General features: G+C 35.2%; 2 protein-coding genes across 2 annotated transcripts; both read left to right on the top strand.

Moving 5' to 3' along the window:
* Window positions 1–2100: 2100 nt before the first annotated feature.
* LOC149266157 (uncharacterized) lies at window positions 2101–2972 on the top strand. The gene is made up of 3 exons (XM_089395084.1): window positions 2101–2290; window positions 2441–2519; window positions 2650–2972. The coding sequence occupies exons 1-3, from the start codon at window positions 2107–2109 to the stop codon at window positions 2735–2737; spliced, it is 351 nt and encodes a 116-aa protein (XP_089251210.1). The 5' UTR covers window positions 2101–2106; the 3' UTR covers window positions 2738–2972.
* A 3320-nt stretch (window positions 2973–6292) lies between these two features.
* On the top strand, window positions 6293–7042 carry LOC149266156 (WUSCHEL-related homeobox 4-like). The gene is made up of 3 exons (XM_089407324.1): window positions 6293–6596; window positions 6679–6740; window positions 6842–7042. The coding sequence occupies exons 1-3, from the start codon at window positions 6293–6295 to the stop codon at window positions 7040–7042; spliced, it is 567 nt and encodes a 188-aa protein (XP_089263450.1).
* The last annotated feature ends 5149 nt before the right edge of the window (window positions 7043–12191 follow it).

The raw sequence follows: 12191 nt of genomic DNA, 5'->3' as shown, positions 1-12191 counted from the left end.
TACCTTGTAATTCTTGCTGCTGTCCTGCGTCATCCTTGTAATAAATGGTTTTGGTTTTGCAGTTCACCAACGACCAATGCTTTTCCAACCAATCCATACCAATCAGAATGTCATAGGACCCCAAAGGAAGCACATTCAAGTTAGCTGTCATTGACTGTCCAGCTATGCTAAAAGAACAGTTATTTATTTTGGCCAAAACTCTTCTTTTAGCTCCTGTGGCTAGCTGTACCAGCCATGGGTTTTTGAATTTTTCGGAAGATAGCTTACAATGTTCAACTACTTTTGGACTAATATAACTTAAGGTAGCCCCTGGGTCAATAAGAACAGCTATGGAGAGATTGGAAATTTTACCTTCAAATTCTACCATGCTTGGCTGGTATTCCGCTTGACGGTCCTCCAGTGCCGCGTTAATTCTTGGCATGCTGCGCGCCACTTCTCCAACGGTCGATGCTTCTTGGATCTGAGATATCTGATCCCCTCCCTTACGCTGAGGACAATTCTTTACATAGTGAGGACCTCCACAGCCCCAGCATTGGACTGGAGGTCTGGCCCCTCCTTCAAGGTCTGATCTGGCAGGTGGTTCACCGATTCTGCTCTCACTGGGTTTAGACCGAAAGGTACTCTTGGCTATATTTCTGCCAATCTGTCCTTTACCAGCAATCTTGCTGCTATTACCACGACTTCCCTTGCTGTTACCAGCAATTCTGTTGCTTTTTCTATCATTCCACCTTTTATTTGAAGTGTCTCCTTTCTGCTTGTTTTGCTGGTAACAGATTCTTGCCTTACGAATCGCCTCGTCCATTGTCCTGGGATTATCGAACTCAATACGTTCTCTTATATAGGCTGGTAAACTGCTTACAAACCTCTGCACCTTGGCCTTCTCCTCCTTGATATATGGTACATAGCGAAGCAAGGAGGTAAAGTGGTTGATGAACTCGTCCATGGATTGTTGTCCCAGTCGCAAATCATGGAACTCCCGTGCCTTCTCATCGTAGAAACGTTCAGTTAGATATCTCTCCTTGAAGTACTTCTGGAACTTTTCCCAAGTTATGTTCTGCTCGCTTACTCCTTTTACAATTTTGATTTCCTCCCACCACAGGGTTGCCTTGCCCTGTAGCTGGAAGATGGCCAACCGCGCCTTCAAATTTGGGTCATATTCATATAGCTGGAAGTACTTGTTAATGTTAATCAACCAAGCCTCTGCAGCTTCCTCCTGCTCTCCGTCAAAATGTGGAGGCTTAATTTTCCGGAATTCTCCTTGCAACTCCATTCTCTGTCTCTTTGGCGTCTGCTGTTCCACTACATTGTCGGAATGATCTTCCTTTTCCTCTGAGAATTCAGGTGCGTAATTCCGCTCTTCAGTTGCCCTTTGCTGTTCTGCACTAGGATTGGCTAAGGGTGGGTTTTGTCTTTCTGATAGACTCTTTAATATTCTCTCTTGTTCCACCGTCAGTCGTGCGTTGTCTTCCCGCAGACGCGCCATTTCATCTTTCAACTCTTGAACAATTTGCAGTATTGCTAAATTGGTACTGCGCGTCTCCGCACCTAGCTGTATCCACAGTTCTGGATTTTCCCGAGGAACGCCATCTGCTCCCTGCATTCCCTCCATCTTCACTAGTGACTGTTATTGTCTTGTTGTCTCTGTTTTAGTTGTTCCTGATTGATAGACAGAAACCAATTAACTGAATTTAATTCTCATGCATATATTATAAAATAATTCTCATGCAGCTGGAAGTACTGCTCCAGAGGCCACAGATTTGAAACCTCTGCTCTGATACCACATTGTCACGATCTACCCATGCAGATTAAATTTAACCATATCATGGTCCCACTACATCATAACTTCATGCATACGGTTTAAGCATACATATCTAAGGAAATGGTTTATATTATATGGTTGATGCTGTTGACTATAAATGATCTCCCTTACTTACGGTGGTAAACCACTCGGCAACCTTACCTATTGGTGTTGTATTATTGTCAACTCCCATCTGCCAGACCATGCACGGAGTCTCCCTTTCCTTACCTACCCGCACCAGGTGGCACCCTACCGTGCTGAAGCCACGTGATACATCGGATAATGTGTTAGGGTTTACGCGCCATTTGATGGACGGTGTGGATGGCAAGATGAGATCCAAGGGTTCTGAGGCATCTAAGGGTTTATCGGAAGTTTATAAGCCCCAGAGCTATTTTCTCGCTGTCATTTGCACCTATTACCGCATGGTGAAAGCTATTTGGTTCGGCGATGTCCCTCTTGCTGCAGCTACCAGCTCTGCAACGTTACGCTCAGGTAATGTTATTGCTCATACCCAAGACCACTGACTTCATCACCTATTCTGAGATTGTTTGAGTTTGTAATTTAGAGTTTCATGGCTCTCTGCGTTCATGTTAAATCATGAGTTATGTATATGCCACTAATCCTCTGCTTTCACTGTGTTAGGGTCTTGTTACTCTGCGTCAAGGGTTTGCTATGATTCCTTAGTCACTCAACACAGGGTATACGTCCACGGCTTCAACAGGTATGTACCCATCTCTGCTTTAGCATGACTGGTTTCCCTGTCGAGGGTGAAAGATACTCTTGAGTACTGTATAAGCTTGTTTTCTGAGAGTTAAAGGAGTCCCTTACAGAGATTTCCTTAACTGCTTCAGGGTTATACATTTGGCAAACCCTGGTTCGAGCGTGGTCGGCCCTTTTCATGCCGGTACCAGCGTTCTCAAGGTCTCTGTTTACTGTTAATATAGATTTAGGCTTCGTGCCAGACTGCTTGAATGTATTTATAAGTTACAGGCCACTGTCTCATGGCAGAACCCTTTCGATTTACGGTCCATAGACCGATGTTTGTTCGATTGATATATAATACTGGGTCTTCAACTGTTGTCGGTAATTTTGGGAGAACAGTCTCTCCGGATTCTTGTTTTAAATACCATTTGACATTCACAGGATTTCGAGTAATACAGAATCTTCTGCTTAACTTATGGGATACGATATGTATGTTTGGTCACTTATAGTTTCCGGAATCATTTCCGTGCATTTGTTAAGAGTATTGCATCGTATTACAGTCATAGTTGTGCTCGAGGCATTCTCCATTTGCCACTGTTTGATTAGGGTTTATTGCAACCGCTCGGTAATGTATTCAATAGTTTTGTCTTATGGATATTGGCGTATGGCTGACACCACTGCGGCTCTATATCCGGTAGCGTCATGCTGCCCTATGGATATTAGGTCCAACCGCGTTCTGAGACCATGCGTCCCGACGGTGGCAAACAATTAATGGTTCATATCTTTGCAATGGCTTGTAATTATTGTTTTAGACTTATGAATATATTCATGGTTCCGCACTTAAGCGTATAACCTTTATACGAAAGGAACCCCTGTTCCAAGTTTATGCTGTAACATTTCGATGGCTATAATTCTCTGTTTCAGATTATGCTTATAACCTCTGTATCGGGTTTATATTCATGGTCTGTATACGAGCATAGCCTCTGTTTTCAAATGTATGTAAATGTATTCTGGTACCAAGTGTACTAACTCCTTGGTTGCCAACTCGCTATATATTTCAATTACAGTTCATTTTCAGTTTCTTGCTCTTGATATTTAGATTCGTACGGAATCATTGGGTTTTCAGGATAGACCACTTCTATCGCTATGCAACGATTCTCCACTGCTACACAGCTTGTTGCGTACTTATTGCATACATTTCATTCACACAGTTACTATTTCTAGTTCTGTTTAAATTTCTCTATATATAGTACATTCTGAGTTGTTATACAGATGCATGCAACAATTTCTGTTCTGTTCATAAACATCTGTTTTCACATGCCTAGCTCGCGATGTTTAAGTTTGTATCAGATAGTATAAATATATCAGATAGTCTGAGGCAATAACTCCTGTACTTAAACATGTATCAGTTTTCTATATTTACCTGTAATGCATACAGTGGATAGTCTTTGTTCCTTGCTTAATAACTAGCACTAGAATAATCTTAGCACTGGTTAATTGACAGTAACATTACTTCTACTTTTAAGCAACAGAGAACTGGTTTCATTTCCTTTTAAATTTCCAATACATAGACTAAGGAAAGACTAAATCTGGTGATTAGCTCGTACCTGGTTCGCCAGTTACAGAAGTTAATGCTCCAGATGTTCACCTGTAGTCATATAATTGCTCTTATCCACCCAGCCATGAGATCCATTAATTCACTGGATTCTCCCCCCGAGCTGTCCTGCAGGCCTGCAGCCCTCAGCAAGACTCCAGCACCTCAGTGCCTAGGTTATCTGGTCCTCACCAGACGTAACCCTTTCCTTTGTTTTTTCTTTCACACAGAAAATTTCCTCTCCTCTCTGTCCCAACAGAACAGGAATGCTTTCCCTCCCAGGACTTTTCCTGGCTGAGGGTTAGTTTTCTTTTCAGTTTTCATAACTGTTTCTTTATCCAACTCCTCCCTTAGGAGACTGCCAGCATTTATCAAAATATCTTCCATTTATAAATAACCAAAAATAATATCTTTTAACAATATTAGTTAGTAGTTCATACTAATTTCTACCATGGTAACTTTTATCATTACAAGATTTTACGGGGTCATTACATTACACTTTGATTTCCAATAGTTAGGGAGGTTGAATTCCCCACCACCAATGAGCCCAATAGGTTGAATTCTTGCACCATCCATATTTTAAGGTTTAATTTGACATGTTTTTTAACCAAGTTGAGGTGTTAATCTCTTTATTTCAAGACCATGCTTAGGGTTTGATAATATGTCTTAAATGTTTTAATGGGAAATAATAAAAAAATCATTTTAGTTCAAAAATCATTTAATACTAAATTATAAATTTTATACTTAATCTCTTATTAAAGTTTCCTTATCATCTATTCTCATAACATCTAAGCAAGAAAACGAGTGAGTATATTGTTTTACGTTTTCCATAACATCGGAAAATAGCAATTTGAAAATGATGAATAAAGATCTTTATCATTTTAAAAAGGCCTTTGACTTTAGACAATAAATAATATTTTTACCTACATAAAAACAAACATCTTTTAACTTATTTTGAGAGTGGTTTTGTTAATTTTTACATTAGATGGTAGGTGTTCATCTATCCTTGAGTGAAGTATAATTTTGAAAATTGTCACTTTAATAATATGTAAAAATATTAATTAATTAAAAAGTAATTTTCTTAATTTTAAAAATAAAATGTTTTTTTTTAGTGTTTTAATTTTATTTTAAAATATTATTTTAAACTAAATTATAATTTTTAGGCTTGACATCCTACACTGAATTTTCCAAATTATGTTTTTCATAACATGTTATTAAACAAATTTAGTCAATATTATTTTAATCAATGTATTATGTTCTCTTTAACTTTTTCGATCTTTCCAATATAGCATTAAAAAATAAATTATAAATTTTGGATTTGAAATATCTCAAAAATTTGTAAATTTTTTTTTTCATAATATTTTATTAAACAATTCTAGTCAATATTTCTTTAATCAATATATTGTTATCTTTAACTTTTTCCAACTTAACTTCTCTTATAACATTAAAATTTATTAATCTGAAAATAAAAATTTATAACAAAATATCATTTTTATATTAAAAGATATTTAATAAAAAAAATATGATTCCCATAAAACAAACATCATTTCAAACTTTTCATTATCAAAATAAAATATAATAAATTTAATTTAATAGTCAAAATATTTTTTGAAAGGACTTGTTCTGAAAGTTATGGAAATTCCAGTCATATTTAGAGAGCAAGGATTTTTGTAAATCCAAGTTATAGTTGTTAAACTTCCAAATTTTAGGTGTCCTAAACTTTTTTGATGATGCTAAACCCATTTCCACCGTCAGAAACACCACGATTCAAACAATGCCTCTATTGATTTTTTTAATTTTTTTTTACCCAGATTCCAATTACTTTTGCCCTCCTCGAAATTCCTCCCCCTCGTTAAACAACTCCATTCAAATATGTGCGTAAGCGTAAAATGTATTTTTATCTATAAGTATGTAAACTGACTTTTATTTCACATTGAATGAGTAAATCAACAATTTAACTTTGAAATGTGTACACATTATAACGTTGGAATTTTAAGAAGTGAAAAAGTTAATAAACCTTTGGAGCCGTTTAAAGTTAATAAACGTTGGAATGTTAACATACATTCTCATCTCCATTTCATCGGTTTCATTTCATTGCCCGATCCGTTGCAGGTATTGTTTTAATTTCCCTCTTCATTTATATTTTGTCGACGATCTAAATGTGTTTCCTGTTTTTCATATAGAATTTGTCGCATTTCATGTTTTACTTATTTCTCCTGCCCTGCGTTTTAAAATGCCTGATTGCAGAGAACAGCAGCAGTGAAAGCGTGAGTACAAGATGGAAACCAACAGCGCAGCAAAAGGAAATACTGGAAGGTATTTACAGAAATGGCTTGCATTCGCCAACGGTGGAAGACATAGAGAGAATCACTTCCCTTCTGAAGAACTACGGAAGAGTGGAAGGGAAAAACGTGTTCTACTGGTTTCAAAACTTCAACGCTAGAGAGCGAGAGCAGCGCAAACGGGCATTACAATCACCGCTCTCGCTGGGTGGAGAGGAGGGTAGGTCATAGAATCATTGAATTTTATTATTATTTATTTATTTCTTTTGTTTTCATCTAATACTTTTGCAACTTTCTTTCAGCTAATTTGAGGGGCACAACGCACTCCATCCCAAGACAGGCAAGCATCCCGTCCCCTTTCAATGTAAGTACAATTACAATATTGTTCATGTAGTTTTCCGTTGAGATCACATGCAGAGAATGTCAGAACCATACTAACATTTCCTGTACAATATATGTATGTAGATTGGAATTGGAGATCAAGTCGAGAGGCAACGCAGGGAAATCGTTGACCCCGACCCGGCCAATATCGAGGGTCCACGCAGGGTAATATCCAATGTTGACCCGGCCAAGAGCTCACTCTCCACGGATACGTTGGAGCTGTTTCCACTCAAACCCGACGGTGGTGGATTGGGACTTGGACGCGCACGAAAAACTAGGTTTTAGCGGACGGGCAATCCATATTGGAAACAATCTCTCGGGCAAGAATCTGGGTTGCGGCTCGGGCAACTTTCATAAATCCGTTAAATAGTTATAATCGTAATCTACTAGTTACAGCAGTTGAGGGTTGAGTTTTGAGTTTTTTCGAATTTACTTTTGTTCCAATAAGATGTTTGAATTGTGAACTCCGCCGGAGTAATAGGATTTCTATTCTATAACAACTTTCCTCTGGGTGAGTAATATTTACTATTTATTTAATATTTTCTTATTAAATTATATATAAATTATATATATATATATATATATATATATATAAATGTCACTGGATTTTTTTACTTATTAAAATTGTGAATTTTCCACAATATTATGATTGCTATTATATAGCATCTTGCATTTATCCATGGCATGTGCTTGATTGCCATTATGTATTAGCTTTTATTTATCCATTATGTAATAGCTTGTGTTTATTTATGGCATGTGCTTGATTGTCATTATGTAACAGCTTGTATTTTTACTAAACATTTCATAAATTAGTGAAATATTTAGATTCATAGTTTACTTGTTACCAGAATTTTGGAGTGAAATATTTATTTTTATTGGAATAAAATGTTTGAATTGTGAACTCTTTACAATTTGAATTTATTTTCTCAATTACTTGTATTTACATGAATGATATTTGCATTCTATTTAATATTTGGACATCGTAACCATTTTTTTATCTTTTATTTTTTTTGTTCATGTGGAAATTTATGACACTCAAAACTGGAAGAGAAATGTCAATGCATCTTTTTATGTATTAACATTGTAAACTCTCCACAATCTACATATATTTTCAGTTGTATATTAATAAAATAAAATATACTTAAACAATGTATTATTTTGGTAGTCAAATAGCAAATATTAGAAGTGTTATTATGTAACAGCTTACATTTATAAATGGCATATGGGTAAATAATATTTGCTATCTATTTAATAATTCGAAATCACAATTTTTTTTTTTATTATGTCTAACACCCTAGTAACCAAGAAGTAGCGGTCAAGGTATTTAACAGTAGAATAAATATAAGTTTTAATATGATTTTTAAAAATATAATATTATTAAAAATATATATTTGATATAATAATTTTGTTTTTAGACATTTTATTTATTTAAACTAATATGCTATCAAATATCTGTAACCACTCAAATATTGTGATTCCATATTTTATTGGAAGCATTAATATGATTGGAAAAAAATTAGTGAGGTGCATAATTTGTTTTTATTTATTTATATTTAAACTAATATACTATCCTCTAGAAATAATGATAAAAATCCATATCAACTAAAATATCGAGATTCCATAGGTAAGTGGGAAGCATTAATAAGGCTCCAATAACATGGCTTATTTCATGTTTATCTTGTCATGGGATAAATATTATTCATAAAATTGAAAATATAAAAATAATCAAAATAATAAAAAAATTTGACAAAATCGAAACTCAATTTAGGTTATTCATTGGATTTTTTTTCTTTTCATTATCTAGATTTTGGGTTTATAAGGATTGTTTATCACTTTCATTTTCAACTTGGAATTTTTAAATTTCAAAGAAGTAGGGTTCATCATCAATGGAATTTATATGTTTGATTATGAGTTTCATTTTCAATTTGAAAATTTAAGTTTCAAAGAAATAGAATTTGATAATCAGTTTGGTTTTTAGCTGAAAAAAATTGGTTACGGATTCCTTGGATGCCTCTCTCCCTATTTTTATTAATTCAGAGTTTTATTTACATCCACTACCACCATTGATCAATACAAAGAAGGAAAACCCTTTAGTTCAAAACACAATTTTATGGTTTTAGGCTAAGTCCTCTCATATGATGTGGGTGGTTGCCATGATTTTACATTACGGAAGCACATTTTTGTTTACCTTCCTCTCATATGATGTGGGTGGTTTCCATGATTTTATGTTATGGAAGCATGGCGTGGCTTACTTGCACTCTTCTTAAGAGCATATTTAATATTAATTTTGATTATACAAATTTATTGGCACTTAAAAAAAAGTTAATATATTAGTTTAGAAATTAAATTGGTGTGTGAGGTATTTTTGTTGTGCTATAAGAAATCGTCACTTTTCAGTTGTATGTTAAAGTGTACTAAGTGGTATATACTCTAATTCATTTAAGAATTACGACGTATGACAAAACACATGCTCTTAACTATTACACTCATTCAAGTTGTACAATAATGTAATGTTAAGGTCACACAACCAAATTGATGTACATAATCTTCTAATTTGTGGGACAAGGGATTGCTAGAAGAAGTTATTTGAGTGAAGTCTATTGAGATGTACATAGTTTATACCACTCTAAATTTGGATTTATAACCTTGTACAAAAAACACATTTTATATGGTAAATATGTTTATTATTTAAACTTGAAAATTGAAATATAACGATGAAATTAATGTATACAAATTTAAATTCATATAATTTTTTCTTTTAAATATTTTATTTATGGATTTATGGTGTTTCAAAAATATCAAATTTATAAAGCTGAAATCCTTATTTATTATTGTTTCAACATAGGAAAAAAAAGGTAGTATTTCTATTTGTGTGATAGATTCACATTAAGAATAAAAAAAATTACAATAAAATTAAATTTATGTTAATTTCAAATATCCTAATTTTAGATTTATTACTTTTCAAAAGGTATCAATTTATGAAATTTGCCAGACCAGGAGGTAACTCAAATTTATTTGTATTATTCGTTTAGGTTGTTCGTTATTATATACAATAGGGAGTGACTGTTCAATTCATCTTCTAATGGCTCTCCATTTCCTCTATTATTTATTTACATTAATTACAATTGTTCACCCAACCCTATGATTAGGTGTCAACATTCCTCCCCCCCCCCAATCTGAAGGGATGTTGGTGAGCCTAAGCATCGTTCTGAATCTTTCAAGCTTTTCTCTTCCAAGCACTTTGGTGAAGATGGATTAGTGGATCAATGGTGAAGATTGATTGTTTTGGCCTCAACTTGACATCAAATCAGATGATATTTTGTATTATTGTGCTTCGTTCAATCATGGAACTTTGGGTTCTTGGCCAACTTTATTGCTGAGGTATTGTCAATCATGACTGGAGTCGATTATACTTGTTTTACCTGCAAATATTCAAGAATTTTCCTCAGAACAGAATTTCTTTTGTTGCCTCAGCTGCTGCCACATGTTCTGCCTCTATTGTGGAATCTTCCGGAACTGATTATTTGTGTGATCTCCAGGAGACAATTGCTGACCCAAGACTCATAAACATAAGCTGAAGTAGACACCCCAGTTCCTTTATCTCCATCAAAGTCTGAATCAAAGTATCCAATCAAGTTGAAGTCACCCACCTCTGTATACTTGATTCGAAAGTCTTGATTTCCCTTCAAGTACTTTAGAACTTATTTTGCAGTAGACCAATGTCTTTCACAAGGCTTTTTCATAAACCTGGAGAGGATTCCAGCAACAAACGAAATGTCTGGTCTAGTAGTAGTTAGGTAGTTGAGACTTCCTAAAAGTTGTCTATACTTTGTTGCATCCTCAAATTCTTTTCCTTCAATGGATGTGAGCTTTAAGTTTTGTTCCATTGGAGTAGTCAGAGGATTGAATTTAGTCATGCCAAACCTATTCAAGATATCTCCAATGTACTTCTTTTGAGAAATGAATATGGACTTCAGATGTTGAGTTACTTCAATACCAAGATAGTAATGAACATAGCCCAAATCAGTCATTTCAAAACCTTTCCTCAATTCCTTGTTTATGGATGCAATGTAGCTCTCATTGTTCCTTGTCATCAAAAGATCATCTACATATACCACTAGATATACAACTGTTTTTTCAACCTTCTTGACAAAGAAAGTTGCATCATGAAGATCATAATGTTTGAAATTGAGTTTCAAAAGATACTCAGTTAGTTTTTCATACAAAGCTTGTGGTGCTTATTTGAGGCCATACAAGGATTTCACAAGTTTGCATACTTTATGTTCATGTCCTTTCAAAGTGAATCCTTTAGGCTGGCACATAAAAACATTCTCTTTTAGGTCTCCATTCAAGAAGGCAGTTTTTACATCCATTTGATGGACTTTCCAACCGTTCTGAGCTACTAGGGCAAAGAGTGTCCAGATGGTAGCCCATTTCGCTATGCGGGCAAAGGTCTCCTCATAATCAACCCCTTCCTTCTGTGCAAAACCTTTTGCCAGAAGCCCGGCTTTGTGCTTGTCATGTGAGCCATCAACTTTACACTTATTCTTGTAGACCCACTTGCAGCCAGTTGGTTTGGTTCCCAATGAAGGATCAACCAGCTTCCAAGTGCTATTCTTTATTTGGGCATCATACTCCTTTTGCATTACTTCTTTCCATTCATCATGACAGGTAGCTTCTTTAAAGGAAGTTGGTTGAAAATCTATAGACAAAGCCAATTCACAATCATAAGAAAGATCCATATCAACAGGTGAATCAGAGTCATATACATCACCTCCATTTTGTCGAGTTGAATTTCTAGTTCCTGCCTTTCCAACCTCATCATGATGAACACTTTCAAGTGTCTTTGCTAGCCACTTAGGGGGGCCTTTCTGAGATGGACCAGGCTGCTCCATTGATTAAGTTGAGACTAAATCAATATTGAGTCTCCCAATTCTGTCAATCACATCACTCAAAGTATCATCCGTTGTTGGGGTTTCATGTGGGGGAGAGAGAGCTTCAGAAGAAGATTCCATAGGTTAATCTAGTATAGGAATCCCCCCTTTAAGATGTGGAACTTGATTATCAAATTCTTGAAATGATTTTGCATTTGCGAATCTTCCAAGGTATCAAGTTATCGGTCAACAACATTGTCAGTTTTTTATCATTCAAGAAAGATTACATCTCTAGATACAACAAACTTTTTATTGACTTCATCATCGAGACGGTGTGCTTTGGAGGTGTTTGAATACCCCAAGAAGACACACTTACAACTTCTTACACCAAATTTTTTTCTATTTACCTTTGGTATCAAGGCATGACATGTGGAACCAAAGAACTTGAGATGCTTTAACGAAGGAATGTGCACATACCACATTTCATTAGGAGTATTCTTTCTAATTCCATTAGACGGACATATATTCTTTACATATACAACACATAGAACTGCATCAGC

The sequence above is a fragment of the Pinus tabuliformis genome, chromosome 6 (assembly GCF_031772625.1).
Source record: "Pinus tabuliformis cultivar Carrire ecotype Pingquan chromosome 6, CPIR1, whole genome shotgun sequence".
NCBI classification, from domain to species: Eukaryota; Viridiplantae; Streptophyta; class Pinopsida; order Pinales; family Pinaceae; genus Pinus; species Pinus tabuliformis.
Note: the sequence above shows the minus strand (reverse complement) of the source record. Positions and strands in the feature narration are given on the sequence as shown.

Excerpts from the sequence above, each read along its gene's own strand:
- LOC149266157 (XM_089395084.1), top strand. The coding sequence starts at position 2,107 with ATGGACGGTGTGGATGGCAAGATGAGATCCAAGGGTTCTGAGGCATCT. Across the intron at positions 2,291-2,440 it reads CTCTGCAACGTTACGCTCAG|GGTCTTGTTACTCTGCGTCA; the intron begins GTAATGTTATTG and ends TCACTGTGTTAG. Across the intron at positions 2,520-2,649 it reads TACGTCCACGGCTTCAACAG|GGTTATACATTTGGCAAACC; the intron begins GTATGTACCCAT and ends TAACTGCTTCAG.
- LOC149266156 (XM_089407324.1), top strand. The coding sequence starts at position 6,293 with ATGTTTTACTTATTTCTCCTGCCCTGCGTTTTAAAATGCCTGATTGCA. Across the intron at positions 6,597-6,678 it reads CTCGCTGGGTGGAGAGGAGG|CTAATTTGAGGGGCACAACG; the intron begins GTAGGTCATAGA and ends ACTTTCTTTCAG. Across the intron at positions 6,741-6,841 it reads GCATCCCGTCCCCTTTCAAT|ATTGGAATTGGAGATCAAGT; the intron begins GTAAGTACAATT and ends ATATGTATGTAG.